Source organism: Podarcis gaigeae, assembly GCF_964106915.1.
Source record: "Podarcis gaigeae genome assembly, chromosome: 2".
Lineage (NCBI taxonomy): Eukaryota > Metazoa > Chordata > Lepidosauria > Squamata > Lacertidae > Podarcis > Podarcis gaigeae.
The window spans coordinates 90728689-90750153 of NC_139679.1; the positions used below are offsets into that span (position 1 = coordinate 90728689).

At 41.0% G+C, this 21465-nt stretch overlaps 1 protein-coding gene across 2 annotated transcripts in view; it reads left to right on the forward strand.

Moving 5' to 3' along the window:
- RAD18 (RAD18 E3 ubiquitin protein ligase) overlaps window positions 1-8630 on the forward strand; it is a 104946-nt gene extending 96316 nt beyond the window's left edge. For both annotated transcript variants that reach the window (XM_083724613.1, XM_083724614.1), the window contains one exon: window positions 7975-8630. In XM_083724613.1, the coding sequence (XP_083580739.1) occupies window positions 7975-8068 (94 nt within the window). In that variant the 3' untranslated portion in view covers window positions 8069-8630. The remainder of the gene's footprint in view (window positions 1-7974) is intronic.
- The last annotated feature ends 12835 nt before the right edge of the window (window positions 8631-21465 follow it).

Sequence of the window (21465 nt, forward strand, 5' to 3'; positions counted from 1 at the left end):
TATCATCAATTGAATAAAATGAAAATGTGAATCAAATTCAAAATGCTCATCAGACAGCTGTGTGTTTTTCCTTTATTTAACCATCAGCCAGGTTTTTATTTCAAGGACGCATTCCTTGGTAAAATTAAAATCCCAACAAAATTGATTCTTGGAATTGTATTTTCTTTGCTGGTAGTAAAAATAAGAAACAAAAATAAAAATCGTGACTCACAAACAATGGGAAATGTTCAGACATTGAAGCTGAAATGTAATGGTTTTTGGAACAGAATTATTCAGAGATATTCAGAAAACTCAGCTAAAGCAAGCATTTCATTATAAAGCTTCTGGTAGTTTTGCTACAATGCTTAAATACTACTTTCCAGTTCAGTCGTAGCTGAAATTCTACCAGACTTTTGCTTATATGAAAGATAACCCTTCGTTTTGGAGGGCAGTTGTAGCCACAGGAAGTATGCATGTGTGTGCTTCTTGGATTGTTATGGATTTGCCTTGTAAGGTTTTCCTATGGTTCTCTCTCTTTCTCTTTCCTCTTCCTCTTTCTCCCCCACCAAAAGAAGCAACCCACCTATTTGCTAATGCAACATGTTTTAGTGCAAATATTTTAGCTTTCAGCAGTCATTTTTAGAGAACAGCTTATTTTGTAAGTAGTTCATCAAACAACTTGTGTTGCTACTAAAGGCAATTTATAATTTTACTTTGATGACACATTTTACTTGGACAGCTAAGCTAGCAGCAATAACAGAAGTCCCTTTTTGTGTATAAAAAAACATTCCAGCTATTCTGTAGACTCTAGTGGATGTAGTAGCAGTGCCATGTTTTTTCTTGTTATTATAGGTTCCTTTGTTAGGCAGAACTGAGAGACAGACCTAAAGGACCTTTGCGATATATTTTGATATGTCAGGGGGAAGATTATCCACTATACCCTGGTTTGTTGTCTCATGAAAAATTTCAGGATCCATTCAAATGTGACATGATGAATCCTGGTGGGTGCAGGCTTGGTGCACATATAACATTATCCATCTCTGTGACTAATCAGAATTTGAAATGCAATTCAAACTGGGTTCAAAACACTGTCTGCAAAGTTAGTCCTGGTGATGCTGAAGTAGGACAGAATTTGCACAGGGAAACCACAACCTGGAAGATGATCCTGACCTACTAAGACCTGGGGTGAGTTTATTTCTTTGGAGCTCAGTGTGCTTAAGTCTTTTATTTATTTTCATCAGCCAAAGATCCAGTTTTATTGGCATACTTCGTATTTAAGAGCTGAAGGACATTCAGAGCGAGCTGGCTCCACAGTCTGGGATAAAGAAAATCATTGTTCTAAATTAAAAGAAAAGCAAGGAGCTTCTCAAGTGAGGGAATTCTGGTGTCTGGGAGCAGACACCAAGAAGGCCCTCTCATGTTTCTCCAACAAGCATGACTGTGAGGGTCTCATGCTCTAAATAATTGGTCTTCATCAGGTGGGTCATGACTTTTTCCCAGTGGTTGTCACAAAGTTTCAGAAGTTACAGCAAACAAGTCCCCATCCATTGGCAGAAAAAAATAAAGGAAGAAAGTTTGAAATAACTTAAAATTAAGAGAGATTGGTTTCCTTATAAAATAATTGTGATGCAGGCTGTAGAAATCTATTTTTCATTCACTTGCATGTTTTTCTTCTTGAGCTGGGAGCGATTCTGGGCTACCAGCTTCTTCCAGGAAGCGGAGAGATACATGTTATTTCCATTGTGTAAAATGGGCTTTTGCCGATGCTGTAGTTCTGTTCAAATAAATAACATGATAGTTCTGTCACCATAGAAAAGCACTTGCAGATCTCTTGAAAAGGAGAATTGCATGAATGGTTAGGAGATCATCTACAGGTATACGCAGAAAGCCTTCCTTTCCCTCTAACCTGTGGCTAATTTAATTTTCTCAAAGTTATTGTGTCTATTGATTTCCATAGAACTCACATTGACTCACACCCTAACTTTTTATTTATTTTTTTAAAAATCATACTTATTAGCACATCAGCAATTATATGTTTCATTAGTAGAGCATTTGCATCGCTTATTTTAGCTGAGCAACTTTTGTAGCAAAGTTTGATGCATATTTTGAGTTCTTGTTAGAACTCATCTTCCACTGTTTCACGTGTTTATCCAAGCTATGCACCAAGGTGTACAACAGCTCTCTAGCACGAAATAGCAAATTTATTTTTCAGTTCTGATTTGGGGAAATGCCATGTTTAGACTTTCAGATCAGTGATTTCTGTTTTCTGTCCAATTTTTATTGTCTTGTTCAATTACTGTCGTGCAGTTGAAGAAGCAACCATGTGCTAGGAATTAGTGACCATAAAGGAAGACATTCCTTCTGGGATTATGCATAGTTAGTGCTTTACGTGTTAATTTGATGTGATCCAGTCTGGCACAGCTACGCTGGATGCCTGCGCAACCTTTGGCAGTAGAACTGAGATGGTGTATAAACTGTGATGTTGGATTCCTGGAAACTGGCTTGCAGATTTAAGAAGTTGTCTCACTTAGCAATAAGTGCCATACATTTCACAATCATTTTTCTAGTGTATGACAACAACAACAACAACGCTCTATATTTCTGTGCAAATATAATTTTCTCCTAGTTCATTGAGTAAAATGTTGAACTTCAGCCCTGGTATGGAAACATGCATTTTAATGGTGAGCAAAATGAAAGTATTTTGTGTGTGAAAACTGTTCTTATAAAATAATAGTTAGCAATGAGAAGAATCATATGGTGGAGCTCGTGAGTCCATAGTTGCCTGTCCACTTGGTAACAGGGAAATGATAGTAATCTCAGGGACTGTTAAGTTTCTTTGAATAAGATTCTCTTTCTCTAGTGTAAGTACACTTCATGGCTCTCTTGGATGTTATAGCTCTGCAATCGGTTTCAATTATTTGATAAGGAAATTATTTTTGGAAACTTTGTTTATTCACTTCAGACAGTCGCCTTTCCTCAGATGAGCACAAGGACACCCACCATCAGAGGTGAAACCATCAATTAACATTTTGAAACCTCACTTAATAAACTAATACTAAAAAAGGGAGAAAAGCACACAGCAGTAATAAAATTATATAGAAACCCGAGACAGCTAAAACCAATTCAATATATCAGTCATTTAAGATCTAAAAGGAAGGTTTTCATCAACTTAAAAAAGGCTGTTAAAAAGGGGATGGGGCAGACCTCTTTCGGGAGGGAGCTCCCAGAAAGACTCCTAGGATTACTGTACAGAATGTGAGACCAGATATTGTTGCTAGCGCTGCCATCTTATTATTTATTCAATTATATACCGCTTGTCAAGATGGCTTCTAAATGGTATATAAGTATAAAAACCAGTTACAAAAGACACATAATTGCAATGCGCAATGAAATAATTTCATCAAAACATCAAAATAAGCATGCACATAGAAAACGTTCAAGAAAACAAGCCAGCTGAAACATCGAGTTTTAGAGTTAAAGCAGCAATGAAAACAAAGCATGTCAGGAGATCAGGGGAATGCTTGCCTAAGCAGTTGTGTCTCCAAAAGCTGATGGAGCATCAATATGAAAGCCTGCTCTGGATCACCAGGCTGTGGCAGAACTAACTGGGTTCTACGTGGTGATCTCAACACCCTTACCTGGCAGTAGAAAAGAAGAGTGGAACAGGTCCAGGTTTTTTTCCCAATGCCTGCAGCTGAACTACGCTCACTGCTTCAAGCACCTTTCCTAAAAGGGGGAGGGTATTAGCACCTGGGTGGTAGTTGTCAAATATCTCAGGTTCAGGAAGGTTCCTTTTCCAGGAGCACGTGCACCATTGCTTCTTTCAAAGTGGTGCCGACCACCCCCTCACTCAGTGATACTTGGCCACCTGATGAGCCCACTCTGTCAGCCTTTCCGCCTTGTACGAACAAGCCAGAAGGGGCAGGGGTTGAGGGAGCAAGTAGTGGGATGGATAGGCAAAAGAGCCTCATTCACGTCATCAGGTCCCAGTCATTAGAATGGCTACTGATCTGATCTCCGTAACCATTTGCATCTAGAGTACCTCCGGTTATTTGTATGTTCCCTAGCAGCTTGTTCTCAACAACCTTGAATGCATTGAAGGAAAGGTGAGATACAAATGGAGGACTAATTTGGGAATGTCCCTAGCCATGGACAAATGAGACATAAAAGGAAGAACAGATATTTGAAAGAACTTTGCCTGAGGCCACTGAAAGTGGCAGCTGAGCTACATGGTCTTTTATTCTGGCATATAATCAAGTAGCTCCCTGTGTCACAGGGAGGAGCCAGAGCTAAATGATAGCACATGTATCGAATATGTATCGAATATGTACGAGGTCCAACCTCTCTAATTAAAGTGCCCTTGAAAAGCAGGATCTGGAAAGACCACTCTCTGAGACTTAAAAGAAGGTAGTCACCATGGTGCCTTCTAGATACACTGTTGAACTACAACTCCCATCAGCTTTAGCCACTATCAGCAAAGGTTTGGGATGATAGGAGTTGTAGTCCAAGAACAACTGGGGAGGGCATCACATTGGCTACCACTGAAACTGTTGCCTTTCAGAGTACATTGCCACCGACCTGGTGCAGGGTCCCATGGGCTAAGGCAGATCAAGAGTTGCAGGACCATGGATAGCTCCAAGGAAGCAATGTGCTCCAATGAAGGTTGAGAGCAGACTGAGCATTTTAAAGCATTTCCTCCGCTCCTTGTGGCAACCTAGATTCTTAAAGCGCCAACCCTTTGACTTGAAGATGAGCACTCCACCCCCTGTTGCATTCTATAACCTCACACCTGACCTGGTGAGGCACCGTGGGGTGCATTTACTTCCTCAGGCTCAGGGAAAGGCACCCATGAGGGCCCTGGTGATATGGCAGGTTGCTGAAGAGGCCAGAGACCATCTTGGATGTGAGTCCTGGAAGACCTCTTCCCTGCCTTGCAGGCCTTTTCCACCTGGCCTGGGAAGGCAGGACTCTGACTCCAGCTACAAAAACCTGAGGCTACTGAACTCTTGGACTGGGATATTGTTTAGGGCAGGGTTTTTTTTGGCTGTTATTCATTTTTGTATTTTTGTTAGATATTATTATATATAATCTGTGGAAATTGTTTATTTTGCTTCTGTAATTTTGATGTTTATTGATCTTTCTGGCATTTGTTAAGTTTCTTGTAAGTTTTTTAAGTTTTCATGTAAGCTTCTTGATCACGGTTTGAACTATAGAAAGGTGGCATGCAAATAAAATTATGTATGCCTACATACATGTATGTTGTGGGTTCCTGTCAGTTGGCCTTAGGCTCAGGGGTTTCCCAGTTTCCAAGAGCAAACTCGGAGCCTTGGACCTGTTCCATTTCCTTAGCTGCAGACTCTTGAGTCTGGTTGAACATTGAACCATATTGGAAGGGCCTTAACTCCCTCTGGACTTCAAGATCTTTTTCACAGCCCCACCACCTTCACAGGCACATTTGGTGAGGACATGAGAGAGGGCCTCCTTGGGGACTGCTCTCAGGTTGTGGAACTCCATTCCAGGGGGGGCTAGGCTGGCCCAGGCTTTGCTTTCTTTTCACCGGCAGGCCACTAATGGGCTGTTGTGACAAGGTCATCTTGAGGGTGGGTGTTGCACTTGTGTGTGTGGATGTGTGTGCACTTTGAGGGTTTTCAGTGGTGTTTTTAATAGGGTTATTTATTTAATTGCTTTTAAAAAAATATTTGTGTGTTTTAGTTGTATCTGTTTTCATTTATGCTGTGAGCTGCCTTGGGTCCTGTGCTGAGAAGAAGAAGAGTTTGGATTTGATATCCCGCCTTTCACTCCCCTTCAGAAGTCTCAAAGTGGCTAACATTTTCCTTTCCCTTCCTCCCCCACAACAAACACTCTGTGAGGTGAGTGGGGCTGAGAGACTTCAGAGAAGTGTGACTAGCCCAAGGTCACCCAGCAGCTGAATGTGGAGGAGCGGAGACGCGAACCCGGTTCCCCAGATTACGAGTCTACCGCTCTTAACCACTACACCACACTGGCTCTCAGAAAGGAAAGATATTTATTAAATATACAATTAGCTGCTGAACTCTGTGGCTGTGGCATCTAGGCAAGATGGACCACCAGCGCGACTCAGTATAAGATAGTTCTGTAGGTCTTAGTGAAAGCATGAGGCTTTCACTTGCTGTGAAGGTGCACTGGAAATTTAAAACCCCCGTAAGTTAAATCCTTATATATTTTGAGTATATAAAATATTTAAGGGGTGAGGAACCCTTTTCAGCGAAAGGCCTCATTTTCTCATGGTCAGCCTTCCAGGCATCTCATGCCAGTGAAAATCAAGCACTTTGTTGGATGTGACTCTTAATTTTCTACAGTGGGCTACGCTCCAGCCATGAAAATGTCAAAGGTTTCTACAGACGCCTGCCTACCTACCTCTTTAGCCAGTTAAGAAAGAGACATTATCATAGTTCAGGGGCACATTCCAGTCAGGTGAAAGCAGTCGAGGAGGGCATGGTGCACGGTTGGTGAGCGCTGTGGCCTGAGAAGAGTGGGCCGGGCCTGGCAATAGTACTACGGGCCAGGTAAAATAGTGGGCCTCATGTTTCCTGCGTCTTAAATAAATGAATATAATACATTTCAAAATGACAGCACTATAGCAGACTGTGTATAGATTTTTGGGCTTTGATCAATATACCCTTTTATCTTTTTAAATTCCTCCTCAGCATTCACTCCTGTTGTCTTCTGGCTTTCCAATAGTAGCCTTTATTTATAGTAGCACTTTACATTTTGAAATCTGAGGTTTTTATCCTACCATGGGAGAAAATGTAATTACCTTTTCTGACTGAGCAGAAATTCCTTTTCAAATTAAATGTTACGAGATGTCACTACTATATTTATGTAATATTAAAAGGGGGAGCCGTTTCCCCATAAGGCCCTGTATCTGTGCTTGCCCATTTCTGATCCTCATTATCACGTTTAACATTTCCACTTCTGCAACATTTTACCATTTTCTTAACCTTTCAGATTTTTTTTTAATGCATTTATCTGATCTTCTTATAACTTTGTTCCTGCCTTTTCGACACATTACTGATTAGCACTGGGACCATACGTTGTATCCAACTCAGTTCTACTCTCAAAGTAGACCCATAGCAGTCAACGGACCTCAGTTAGTCAAGACTTTTAATTTTAATGCATCTGCTGTGATTAACGTTGGATACAACTTTACTTGGTTGGACGGCAGGAGACTGAAAGCATCTGTAGATTTTGAGTTTTCTCTTTCCCCCCCATATATTATACATTCAGATTACTGTTAATGTTTGAAAAGACACAGCATGAGGTTAGGGCATAAGCTTTTATTGCTTAAGGCTATTTTGTTCAAATCCCCACTTTGATGATGTATTTCCAACCGCCTGTCCGGATCCATTGTTGGGAAAGCCAAAAGATACAATACTGGCTGCATGACTCCCGTCAGGCACCCTCAAAATTGTTGTATTGTTCATTAGGACAAACTCATCATCTCCATTATAAAACAACCACATGTGGTTTCTCTCCTACATCAGTATAGATGGCTTAATAAGGCCTGCAGTGTCGTATAATAAAGAAATTGAATGTTAAAAAAATTGTACAAAATGATCTCTTTGGGTATTAACTTTTGAGACAGAGGGGTTGCTCAGTTCTCCCTGATTTAGTCTTAAAAATCAGAACTGGATGTCCTTCAATAATGAATGCTTTAGCTAAACTCAAGTATGTGAATTTGATTTTTGTAATAAATATCTGAGCTGCATGCAGGAGGCTGGATTAGAGAATCCTGAGTGGTTTCTTCTGACCTTTGGCTATGTTAATATTGCCTTATTTTAATCAGCCTTTGCCCATAATGTAGATGCGATAAGCTGAAGATGGGGAGAAATTCTTTTTGATCTTTACAGAGACTACACTGTATTTATGACTCATAAGTCTTAAGATAACTACTATCCATTTCTGTTACATTCAGTTTTAAGATTAATTTTTTCTCTTTTTTTGCTTTTCTTTTAGCAACAGTTTCCCAGATAAGAAAACGACCAAGCAAAAATCAGAACAGTCTAGAAGCAGCTTGTTACTTCCTAAGCATAAGCGAAGAAAAGAATAGCAAAGTTCCTGGATACTACCTTGCATTAAGAATACTTCCAAAATATAACATACTTGTATAGGTAATCTTATCTGTCCTGCTTTTCATATACCTGCATCATTTGCCACCCATCACCCCTTTGCTCCATAATACCTGGGACTCACTTTCCCACCCACATCTTCAACCTGCTTAGGCCTGGTATGAGCAATTGCACTAAAGAAAATATTGGGGATAGTTTGCAAAGTTACAACAAAGTGATGGATCTGCCACTGCCTGATTTATCAGCCATATTATTCCAGTCAAATTTCTTTACTGATGAGATCTCTTAGAGATTTGGCTTAACCAAACCTCATTTTTTGAAAAAAGAATACAGATGTTTTGCCAACATTTGTGGCGGTTTTAATATGCATAAAACATGATTGTTGTGGAAAAAATAACATTAGAAAACCTCATACAGTATAATATTATTATTATTATTATTATTTACAAGAGGCTGTTTATTTGGCATTCTGTAGCACTAGAGCACTTAATGCTAGCTTGCTTCTGGGATGTACTACAAACTAATAAAATGTAAAATGAAAAACCACCAACCTTTTTTATTTTTCTCTCCAGTGTGTGTAAAATCTTTCTTTACTGCTTGTGGTATGGTTCCCTTGAGTCATTGGAGACACCACCACCCCTTTTCTCATGCATGTTGTCTGCAGCATACCTGATTTTGGTGAGGTCCACCACCTACAACTTGCATTGTTGACTCTCCTTTTCATTTGAAAACTGCTCTTTAAGCCCAGGCTTTTTTAAAAAATCCATTCCTGGATTTGGCATGAGAACAACATAAATGCGAAATGAGGCCATGTATGCTTTTTTCTTCTAACAGACAATCTCCTTGACACTTTTCCTAAGCCATCTATCTCATAAATGTGACTGCTACAACACGGCTGTTGGGGTTTCCCCCCCAAAAATTTGCACTTTAGTACAAATAATACTTTGGGCATAGTTCACTATATTTCTGCAGACTAAATAAAAATAAAGCAACTATTAGTATTTGAAGCCCTTCCTATTCTGAAGAATGACACACCAACAACAATCACCAGCTCAGTTTGGAGTAGGCAGAGATGCTTTTGGCTGATGGTCTACCAGCTCAGAGAAGAGAATCCAACCTGTTCCTTATAGGTTTGTACTTCTCTTTAAAGGTCATGTTTTGGTCTCAGGTGCCCATGTGGCACCCATAGCGTAGAGTGTCTTTCACCAAGTCAGTGTACATGTGTTTGAGAACTATGATTCGGCCAGATTCTGAGATGTTTATACATCAGCACTGAAAAGCTCAAATACAAGTCCTGTATGCAAGCCACAATTTCAACGTGAACCCATTTTAACTGATCAAATGAATAAGATGGATGAGATGCCCTAGAGCAGGCATAGGCAAACTCGGCCCTCTAGATGTTTTGGGACTACAACTCCCATCATCGCTAGCTAACAGGACCTGTGGTCAGGGATGATGGAAGTTGTAGTCCCAAAACATCTGGAGGGCCGGGCTTGCCTATGCCTGCCCTAGAGACTGGCAACACACCTTCAACTGCTGGCAACCATGGTGCAATCTATATTTGGCTTGATGTGAACGATCAACAACAAGCTTTTTTGTCACTGCATAAAATAGCAAAAAGGGGTTTTAAGGTAAGTTACCTTCCTAATAGGATGATAAATTCAAATGAGAACAGACATACATTTGGTAATAGATATTATGAAACTTTTTCTCAGACTAACACTCGATCACCGTGCTGCATTATGCCTTCCAGATTTAAATATGTGCAGCAGACACTCAGGACCTTAAACTAGAGCCTCACATTGAAATACTAAGAGAGAATCTTGTGTGAGCCAGAGCAGTGAAGAATTATGAATTAGTATCCCAATCTCTTTGAATCTGTTTGGCATTTTTTCCCTATTCATGGTTAGTTTTCTTGCTGATGGTTGAGAGCTACCCATCATCTGAGCATTTTACTTGAGTGAAATATATGAATATATGAAGCAGTAAAGGCTGTTTCTTAATCATATTAAGGCAGTAGTTTCTAAACATTTTTTTCTCCACAGTCCACTTGGAGGGTCTTGGTGGAACACTTAATGTTTTTTTCTGCCTATTGTAGCAATTGTAATGTGCTGTGCTAGATGCTGTATGGTTTTTAATTATATTTTTATTGCTTTTTATTTCTTTTATATTGCATTTTATTCTGTTGTGATTTGAATTCTATAGAATTCAAATTGTATTGCAATAAAATACGATAGAACAAATAGAAGAAGCAATAAAAATACAATAAAAAAAATGAAATCTACTTGAATCTTAAATATGATCCATGTGCTGCCATCTCTTGTCTCCACCAACATGCTGCAGACCACTGGAGTGAAGTTTGGGAACCTCTGATCTAAGATTAACAGATGATTGCTAACCTTTGCAAAGGCTACTATTTCACCTCAAATCTTTCAGGGAGGAAGCTTTTGTTGGAGAATGGACTCATACCTACTTGAGTATTCAACAATAGTACAAGTAATATTATGGTTAGTTCTTTTTGGCCTACTATGTGACCAAAATGTGAATTGAAATTTGCCAGGCTTGATGTGAATGATATATGAGTATGTTTGGGTGAGCTTTCTGAGTTTACTGTCTGTGCATGTGATATATTCAACACAATGAGTTTCTGCCCTATTTTACATTAATGATCCCCTTGCTCCTCTTTGAAGACAATAGCAGATTATAAAGTCAATCTCAGTTGACCAACAATGATGAGTCCCTTTAAAAACCCTTTAAATCCTGCTGTATGTGCAATGTTTCTGGATTGATGATCCCTTAAAAAAAATAGGAAAAGAAAGATTGTGCGCTCAAACTTTCCTAGACAGCCATGCAGAGAATCTGTGCTAGCTAAATGTTTCCATCTACATTGCAATCATTGAATTTCTATCCTTTTTACTAAACATTGCCTGTCAAAGTTAATTACTCATAGAAGGCTCTGAAACTTAACATCCACAGAGCAAGAAACACCCAGACTGTTTTAGTGTGGGCACTGTTGATTCAGTTAAACTCAATTCAGTTGTGCATGCATGTGCATCTGAAGACACGCAACCCACAGTGTTTCATACACTGAAACGTGACCCTGAGATTAAGAGTCTCATGCTACATTTAATGTTGTCTTGCAGATCTGACATTTTTCATACTGACCACAGCACTCTCTAGAAAAAGGGAACCCAATATTTTGTTTTTGTAGCAGGATTCGGTTCCAGGAAAGTAGTGTGCGTACCCCACACATTTTTGTCACATTGTAAACTGTTTCCTATTATTGAGACACAAGTTGTATTTATGAAGAAACTCAGTTGATCTAGAGTTTATAGTAGCAGTTCTAGGCCAAATCTAAATAAGCAAGCCTTGTTTTATGGAAACTTGTAGATAACCAGTTTCACTCAGTGACCCCTGTTTAAGCAAGTGACCGTACTTGACATAATCTGCATTAGTTTCTCAGTCTTTGCGCAAGGCTGAAGGAGGGAGAAAAATGAGCTAAAGAAATTGGTGATGAACTTTGAAAGTAGATATAGCCACTTTTCACTTCTTAGATTCGCCATGAAGAAGGAAGTGGGATCATATGTGCCATCTCTGCTTCCAAATTCAGTATATATAGTTCCTACATGTGTACGCTTGGACTTTTGCTGTGCAACTAGGAAAAAGCAGAGTCTGCATCGTAGCAGGACTGAGGCAGTATGGATGAGGGGTTCTCATGTCTAAGAGACTGGGCAGTTGCCAGTTCTGGATGGGACGGCACTCTTTCTGAAGAAGAAGGTACCTAGTCTGGCGGTACCTGTGTATCCATCTTTATCACCCCGTATGCTTAGTGGCTTGGAATGTCTTGACTGGCAAGATAGTTACAGCTGTTTCTGGACATGGGGAGCTTTACCACACTTTTGATGCATTGATAACCTAGGAACTAGTTTACCGCAATGTGTTTTAGGTGGGGGGGGCCCTTAAGGTTAACCCAGAAGCTGCATTTGGTGAGAAGACAGCAGCTAAAATGCTAACTGAAGTGGCCGACTGTCACTGAGTAGGCATTTGTTGATGGCTGCCAATATCCTGATGGGCCAAGTTGAATTAATCAGTCAATCATTTTATTTGTATGCTGACTTTCCGTCATTCATGCTCTGTACATAACAACAAACATAACAAAAGTAGTCATAAACTGGGGGGGGGGGGATACACAGTGAAATTGAACAAATAGGAAGAACTGAAATAAAGATACAAACAACAACAAGCCTGGCCCAACAAACCCCCATAAACAATACCCCAGGTCAAGATTTAAGGTTTTGGTCTTAGCCTATAAAGTCCTTAACAACTTGTAGTCATCAGGGAAAGATCTGTTGATGCTGCAACATGCCCTGGATATCTGTTTAATGGCAGCCCCGAGCAAGGCCTTTAATGTGGCAGCGCCTGCACTACAATGTTGCACCTCACAGCATTAGACAGGCGACAACTCTATTATAGAGTTTCTATGCCTATTGAAAACTTAATAATAATCAGGCAGGCCTTCTCAGAGGAGTGATTCCAGCCATGCCTACTGTCAGTATAATATAACAGCGAGATAACATTTTACATTGTTTGTACATGCTCTTTTATTACCTTACGTGTTTTGATTCTGTAAAAACTGTTGTGCGTTGCTTTGGAGATGTTCCCGTATGAAGCAATTAGATAAGCTCTGCAGTGAAAACCACCCCACCCTTCTAGAGTAGAAGCATCACTCAGGGTGGCTTGCAGCATATACAACGTTACAACACCATAAAACAAGTTTATGTGTTTTACGATATAAACAGAGACGGGGTCAGTAGTTTAAAAAGGACATGAAAGCCTGTTGGAATAAAAAGGTCTTCAGCAGGGGTGGGGAAGCCGAGGTGCCGAGGTTGATACAAGTCCCCAGGCCAGGTTGATACAAGTCTCTGCCTGGCCCAGGGCACCCTCCACTCCCTGACAAGCCTGCTCTCTCCTCTCCTCAAGTGCTTTTGCCTGGCTGGAAGGTGCCCTTGAAATGTAATAATGTGTCTTGTGTATGTGGCTGGAGAAACCTCTGGCTGTTGCATGACTGAACCGTCCTTTTCTGTACAAAAGTAAGGCCTGGATGCAGAATGCTGAGGTGCTAGAAAGGACTGTGCCATGTTCCCCATGTCGAAACCTTCTTGCAGACAGAAAAGTTGGATATTTCCAACCTAGCCTGCTGCCTGCTATACTGCTTTTCTACTCGCTGGGAGCATTCAAAATCTTCTAGCCTGAACAGTGAAGTGGTAAAATCTGTTCTCCTAAACATTGCTCCTTCCTCCTTCTGCTACTTGGGTAGACCAGGGCCTTAACTGGTAACAGTGGGGAGTAACATGTTCTGCGGAATTCCCTCCCATAAGAGTGTCCTGTAGACTTTTAAGTCAATGGGCGAATCTTATTTCAAAAGGTATTCCGACTGACGGATGTCTTGATTCATAGGAGCCACCTCCTGGGGTCGAGGGGTCTTCAACCCTCCCAAGAAAAAAAATGGAGCCCACCCCAAGGTGATGGGCATTGCTATTCAAATAGTGTGGGTGTACTGCATCATGTGATTGATTATGTGGGGCGGCACTTACCTGGGCCTCACCAATATTTTGTTCAAGTTGGCATCCCTGCCTTGATTAATTAACCAGAATTAATGGCCTGGAGCCCAAGTTCTTCCACTCACAAGAAGGGGCTGTTCCCCACTTTTATCTGCAACCCTGCCACCGTGTGACACACCATTCACAAGGGTCTCCGATTCTTCAGGAGCAGCCGAGGATGCAGGGGGCAGCAGAGGAATATAGGAATTCACTATTTCATAACTGGAACTCTGCTGCATTCACAGAAGGCGATTTAGAGTTCAAGGTGCTGTATTTAATGTGTCTGGTTTTTGGTTTTTGTTGTTAGCATTTTGAGAGGGGCATGTACTTGTCTGTGTAGTTCTGAATACATTGAATTGTAGTGTACATTAAATAAAAAAAAATTCCTTGGTAGCCTGATTTAGGGCTGACAGTTTAAAAAATATGTGTTTATAGATATAGATACTGTATTTTTTGCTCCTAAAAAGCAAGGGAAAATGTGTGTGCATCTTATGGAGCGAATGCAGGCTGTGCAGCTATCCCAGAAGCCAGAACAGCAAGAGGGATTGCTGCTTTCACTGCGCAACGATCCCTCTTGCTGTTCTGGCTTCTGAGATTCAGATTTTTTTTTCTTGTTTTCCTCCTCCAAAAACTAGGGGCGTCTTGTGGTCTGGTGCATCTTATAGAGTCAAAAATACGGTATATAATAAGCTATTGGAGAAATTCTTGGGATTTCAGTGGCCATTTGAGATTGCAGCATTCTTCAAATGTGCCAGGAGAATTTGCTTAACCAAAGGAAACCCTGTAATCTCGATCTCTAGAAGTCCGTTTTGAAAAGTATGCTGGGCAAAAATCCTGTGAGCTGAAGAAAAACACCTCTTTCAAATAAAGCTTTCAGTGACTGACTTCACAGAGAACTCCTGGTGGTTGCCTATCACAGAGTCTGAAGGCAACAAAGCTGTTGGATGTTTCTCTCCCCACCCCCTATTTTGGGCTTTCATTGCACGATATCCTGAGAGATCTCCTGCTGGTGATCCAAAGAAGAAATAGAACAAAGCAAGAGAGCTTGAGCTGGGTTAGCTTCTGTTGTATGGGGGGGGGGGGAGCAGTGGTGGAATGAAGGAGCTCTTCAAAATGAAAGCTCCTTTTTTCTTCTTGAAAAGGAGCTGTGAGATTTATAATTGTGCACACTCCCCATGGCTAAATCATACTGTTCACCACAGTGTTTGAACTGCTAGCTGTTTTATATTGTGTGTTTGTTTCTTTGCTGTAGCCCCTCGAAAAATAATATGCATATATATAAGGCCATGTTATGATCCAGAAAATAAATTCGCCTTGCAGAAGCTGAAACAGCAATCTTGCTGCATTTGCTTTTGCAAAATCAATCAATCAAAACTTTATTAGCAAAGCCAACAGGCCACAGCTATACAAGAATTAAAAATAGAAATAAGGATAAAAGGGAGAAAAGAACAAGCAAAAGGAGGTCCGTCAGATGAACAAGTCTGTCACTCAGATGGTGGCCCTCAATTTCATAGCTCTTTCGATGTACCTCGCGACCTTCTCTGTTATCTGACTATCCGTATCAGATAAGAGGAAATACAGTGTGATGTCTGGTGAACGGCCGGGGTTGGAGAGAATGAGTGGAGTAATAATCTCATTCCTTAGGTCTTTGTAAAGGGGGCAGGATAGGAAGACGTGGGACACTGTTTCCGTGTTACCATCTCCACATGGGCAGAGTCGTTTTTCAAATGGAGTCTTTTGGTAGCGACCTTCGAGTACGGCAGAAGGGAGAACATCCCATCTAGCCAATGTAAAGGCACGTCTGTATTTTGGGATGGTTAATTTAAACAAATATGAAGCTGGAGAGTCAAAATGAGAAGGGGGAAAGTAGGTATACCATGGGCACAGTTTCTTTAAGATAGTCAGGTTGTTTTGCCGTTCAATGTCTTTCAGGCGCTGGCCTATTAGACTCTTTGCTTTAATGAGGCCCATTGATAGTAGGGACTGTGAATGCAGACCGCATGTAAGAAGTTTTTGATGCACAGTTTTGAACCACTTGCTTTTGTGGGGGTCTTGCATTACTAGAGGCAGTAGATCAGGTGGATTTAGATTAAGACGAAGGCTTTTGCAAAACATTTCGGCTACCTTATTACTCTTCTGAGTGGGAAATCACTGCTTAATAGTCTTCTTCTGTAGAGTTTTTAAATTAGCATGGTGTAGGGATCCAGTATAAAGGATCCAGGTTTGACCTACCTGTGTAGACAGAGCTACATTCCATCTCACGTACTATGTGTTGCCACTTGCAGGGAACAATTGATTGGGGTGGGGAGGGGAGCAAGAGACGGTTTGTTTTGTGGCTGCCGGTTCTTCTCCCCTGCAAATCTTCCCCTAAGGTCACCCTGCCACTCTGCTTAGACTCACTTCCTCTTAAAGCCAACTTGGGAAAACTCATTAAAAACATGCTAGAAGGCATTTGCATGAGAGATTGAACCAAGGAAGGGTTAAGCATCATTTCTTGCCCTCCAGATGTCCCCTGCAATTGTCTCTTCATGCCCACATTGGCCGCATGAAGGAAACACAGAGTTCACGTACCCTGTGTTTTAGGCTGTTTGGGTGTACTGTGGCTGATATGACGAGGACTTTCTTCTTGTCTTCTTGAAGCTGCCTCCAAGTCTTTCTCCTCACGCCATGTGGAGTTTTTTATCCAGATGTTGGCAGCTTGTCCGGGTAATCCTGCCTTCCAACCACTGGCACGATAATCATCGAAGAGCAGGATCTCACTTGTGTCTGTTCATAACTATTGCCCTGAGGGGGGGAAATGTGAAAGCGTCTTAGAATCTAAATAAAAAGCAGTCACAATTTCATAAAATAGGCTAGATATTGGATATAAAAATATAGCTTTATGTATTGCATCTGGTATAGGGATGTTTTATCAGGCATGTACTGGGGCAGGGAAGGAGAGATTGCCATATATCTAAGAACCCATTACTCTGAAACTGGGAACCATGTAGGCCTGGTTGCCTTAGAAGAATATGGCTGGGAAGTTGTCATTTCCTTTAGCAACAGAATTCAAGGCTCAGGCATCTGACCCAATGTTACCTCCAATAAAACTCATTTCATACCATCATGGTTTATTTTAAAAGGCCCTGAAATTAAACACAAGATGCTTAAATGCAGCACAGTGCTGCTCTTACAAAGATGAGTTGCTTTATATTTTCGATACTCCAAATAGCAACAATCATATGGTCTTATTTTGATTAAGGGGTGTCATCATTAACACTCTTGGCTGCCAATATTAAGTTTGCCTTTTTGTGTTACATAGTTTCTTCTTGTAAAACATGTTTCACAACACAAATTTGGAGCTGGAGAAACTTCAACTCATCATCCTTCAGGGTGGGCTAACCATTTGCCAGGACAAATAATATATGTCTGTCATTAGGGATCAGTTGTGCTGTTTCAGCACTTTGACTTTTCATGGCATATGTGCAGATTAGGAAGTTTTTCAGCATAGATTGGCTTTGTCTCTAGAAATATGGCTGTTGGGACCAGTTCAGGTTATTCTGTCTGGATGGTTTTTTCCCCCACTGGGAACTGATCTGTGTTCCATGTGGAGACTTCCTTGCAATGGTAAGTTCTCATTGAGTAGAAGACTTCTTCAGATGTTCACACCAACTCATGGACCCTCTTGGGTAAGAGTGGGAGCATGTTTGATACCAGGGGGTTGACACAGCAGTCTAAGCCTCACCCTTCTCTGGCTCTGCCTATGCACTTTTCAGATTACGGGTAACGAATTGCATCTACAATTCCTCTCCAATGTGAATACAAAATTCTCAGCATTTGGAAAATACCATGTCAGGGAGGGCGTTGGGCTTCAATATGGTATTCTAGTTTGCCAAAACAAAACAAAAAAATTCTTTCCAGTAGCACCTTAAAGACCAACTAAGTTAGTTCTAGGTATGAGCTTTCCTGTGCATGCACACTTCTTCAGATACACTGAAACAGAAATCACCAGACCTTTCTATATAGTGAGAAGGTGGGGAGGGGTATTACTCAGAAGGGTGGTGGGAATGGGTGATTGGCAGATAGCTGTGATGAGCCTGTTGACGACTCTTAACGACTGCAATAGGTCTTACAGGAAAAAGCAAGGGGTGAGAAGGTGAAAAATGGCTTTGTCATGTATAATGAGATAAGAATCCAATGTCTTTGTTCAAACCAGGTCTCTCCATGGTTTTAAGTTTGGTGATAAGTTGCAATTAGTTTGCAACTTATTTGCAACTAGTTTGCAATTAGTTGCAAACTAGTTTGCCAAGTTAAGGGAGTTTTGTGTGGGAGATGATGCAGTTTCCTCACTCACACCCAGGTAGCATAGTTGAAACAGGGTTGTACCATCTGATTATTCTGAATGAGTTTGGAAGGCTGGGGGGGTGGGTTGCTGCTTTTGCCTGAAAGCATTCTCAGTTTCAGGCTACAATGAAGAGAAAAGAAGAAAAAAAAAAGAGTTTGGATTTGATATCCCACTTTACCAGAAGGAGTCTCAAAGCGGCTAACATTCTCCTTTCCCTTCCTCCCCCACAACAAACACTCTGTGGAGGAGCGGAGACACGAACCTGGTTCACCAGATTACGAGTCTATCGCCCTTAACCACTACACCACACTGGCTCCCAATGGAGTGCAGGATGCTTTTTAAATCCTGGTTCTTAGGTAACACACATAGAAGAGAGTCCACGGCAGCTCAAGGGGCTAATGAACTATGAGCAGCCTGTTTGAGGCTTTAATTTTGCTCAAGTTGAGAACTGTTGTGGCACTTTACAGTTATTGCCTTGAGATTGTGGAATTGGCCATTTTGAGGGGGGTGGGGGGACTGTAAGACACACCTTTTGGTTTCGCTGGCTGTACTTGTTTGGCTTACAGAAAGATTGGCTGCTTTTGTTTATTTGTGGTTTTTCAGCTGTTTGAGGTGTAGGAAAAGGGAGAAAGTACACGTGGAAACATTACAGTGGCACCTCGGGTTAAGTACTTAATTCGTTCCGGAGGTCTGTACTTAACCTGAAACTGTTCTTAACCTGAAGCACCACTTTAGCTAATGGGGCCTCCTGCTGCCACCGTGCCGCCAGAGCACGATTTCTGTTCTCATCCTGAAGCAAAGTTCTTAACCTGAAGCACTATTTCTGGGTTAGCGGAGTCTGTATCCTGAAGCGTATGTAACCCGAGGTACCACTGTATTTTACATTTTGAGAAAATGTGTGTGTGTGTATAGATATAGATACAGATAGATAAGTTTCCTCTAATTTGAAACATTGCCTGCCTTCACTCTTATCTCTGATACATGTCCTTGATTCAAACGACAGTCTCTCCAAATAGGATGCACTGGATCTCAGATATAGCCCTACTGACCATTTCTTCCATGAAGATGTTACTATTTGCCCCCATGAACAATGGTTGGCAAGCAGCATGAGTGGGGGGGGGGAAATGTGTAGCCCCCAGTATTATAACGTGTTCTCTTGGCAAAGGTAGGGATACCCTGCAAGACAAACTACTTTATTAAATCAGCCTTTGACATTGTGAAACATTTTTGAAATCAACATTTTCATACATTACTTACGATGGCTTGACACTGAAAATCCCTAGGAAAAGATCACATCTAATTTTCAGAATTGCAAACAGCTTTGTTTTTCTTCACTGTGGTTTCACTTGGGGGTGGGTGGGAAGTGTTTGTTACTACAGTGGCCTCACAGACTGAACCCCACAGAGCAATTTAAGAAGATATATTTTGCTGGAACAATCTGTAAGTGAATATGCAAAACAAAATCAGAAACGGTTCCAAAATCTAGGTTTGGCTTTCTGTATTTCCGCCATAAGGTTATTCCAGTGAAATGTATCATGGAGTTTACTTTGTGTAATAAATTGCCTTTTGTATCGGTATAAGGAACCTGATTCAGAGAGACGTGCTTGTTTCTGACTTGGAGGTTTCTGATGGGGACATAGAGGTGTGTATGATTAGAGTTTCTTTTATCCCAGATTATGAGATGAAGGCATAGGATACAGCAAATTTGCTGAAGCTAAACAGGTCTAGTTCTGGCCATTACCTGAAGAGGAACCCCATGTATGCATACAACTTTTGAGTTCTATAGCAAATGAAAGGTGAGATATAAATGTAATAAATTCTATTTTATTCAGCCAAGATTCTATACGCACAGTTTCACATATATATCAGAAGAGCTCTGGGCTATAATCTTAATCTTGAAATGAAAACTGCAATTGAAAACTTCTTCTTCACGTCTCTTGGTTTTGTATTTTTCCCAATCTTACATTCAGTTCTCCACATTTCTGCAGCGATTTGTGATTTTCTTCTTTGGCCCCATAATTAATGTTAAAAGTTCCAGGAGGTATGTATATTTGTGCCTTGTAGCAAATAAAGGGCAGGGTAGAATTTTGAACTAAATCAGAACGACTATTTTGGGTGCTGCCAATATGAGGACATAAAATATAAACAGTATTAAATGTCCAGGTTCCATTAATAGATATAAGAATTTCAATTATATTGCTATTTAATTTTTTAAAAACAATTATTTATACTTTTTGAATTTATGCATTTCATTAATTTTACAATCATTTTAACATTTCAAGGCTTGACTTCCTTCCCCCTCTTTCTGCAGTTCCTTGAATTTATTTTTAAATATCTTCTGCATATCCAAATTCATTTAATTTGCTCGTTTAATTATCTACTTTAAATACCGTATTTTTCGCACCATAGGACGCACTTTTTCCCCTCCAAAAATGAAGGGGAAATGTGTGTGCGTCCTATGGTGCGAATGCAGGCTTTCGCTGAAGCCTGGAGAGTGAGAGGGGTCGGTGCGCACAGACCCCTCACGCTCTCCAGGCTTCGCACACCTCTCCGCAAGCAGCGGGACCCCAGCGGTGGGCTCCCGCTGCTTGCGGAGACTTGCCTGCATGCCGAAGCCTGCGCGCGCTGAACTCAGCGCGCCCAGGCTTCGCAGACCTCTCCGCAAGCAGCAGGAGCGCTCCCGCTGCTTGCGGAGAGTTGCCAGCATGCCGAAGCCTGCGCGCGCTGATATCAGCGCGCCCAGGCTTCGCGGACCTCTCCCCAAGCAGCGGGAGCGCTCCCACGGCTTGCAGAGAGCTGCCTGTTTGGGGGCTGGGGTCGGGGGAAGCTCGAGCTTCCCCCGCCCCAGCCCCGCGCTGGGGGGGAAATAATTTTTTCCCCTTTATTTCCCCCCCCAAAAAATGGGTGCGCCCTATGGTCCGGTGCGCCCTATGGTGCGAAAAATACGGTATATACAGTACTCTTATGAAACTGCAGGTTGTTACAATAATCCTGCCAATTTTTTATTTGTTTGCAATCTGTTTGGAAATATTCAATAAACCATTTCCATTCTTTTATAAAAAGTCTGTTATCTTGATTTCTTATTCTTCCAGTAAGTTTTGCCATTTCTGCATATTCCATAAGTTTTTATATCTGTTCTTCCTTTGCTGGGACTTCTGCTTCTTTCCATTTTGGGGTGAGTAAGTCTTGCTGTTGTAGTCGCATACATAAATAAATTTCTATACACTTTAGGTAGTTCTGTCCCTATAATTCTCAAAAGAAAAGCTGCTGGGTTTTTTTTTTTTACAAATGTGATTTTAAACATCCTTTTCAATTCATTATATATTATTTTGCAGTAAGCTTTAAGATTACTACAAGACCACCTCATGATAAAAGGAACCTTCTTTCTCTCTGCATTTCCAACACTTGTTTGATTTAGATTTATACATTTTTGCCAATTTACTTGTTGTTATAT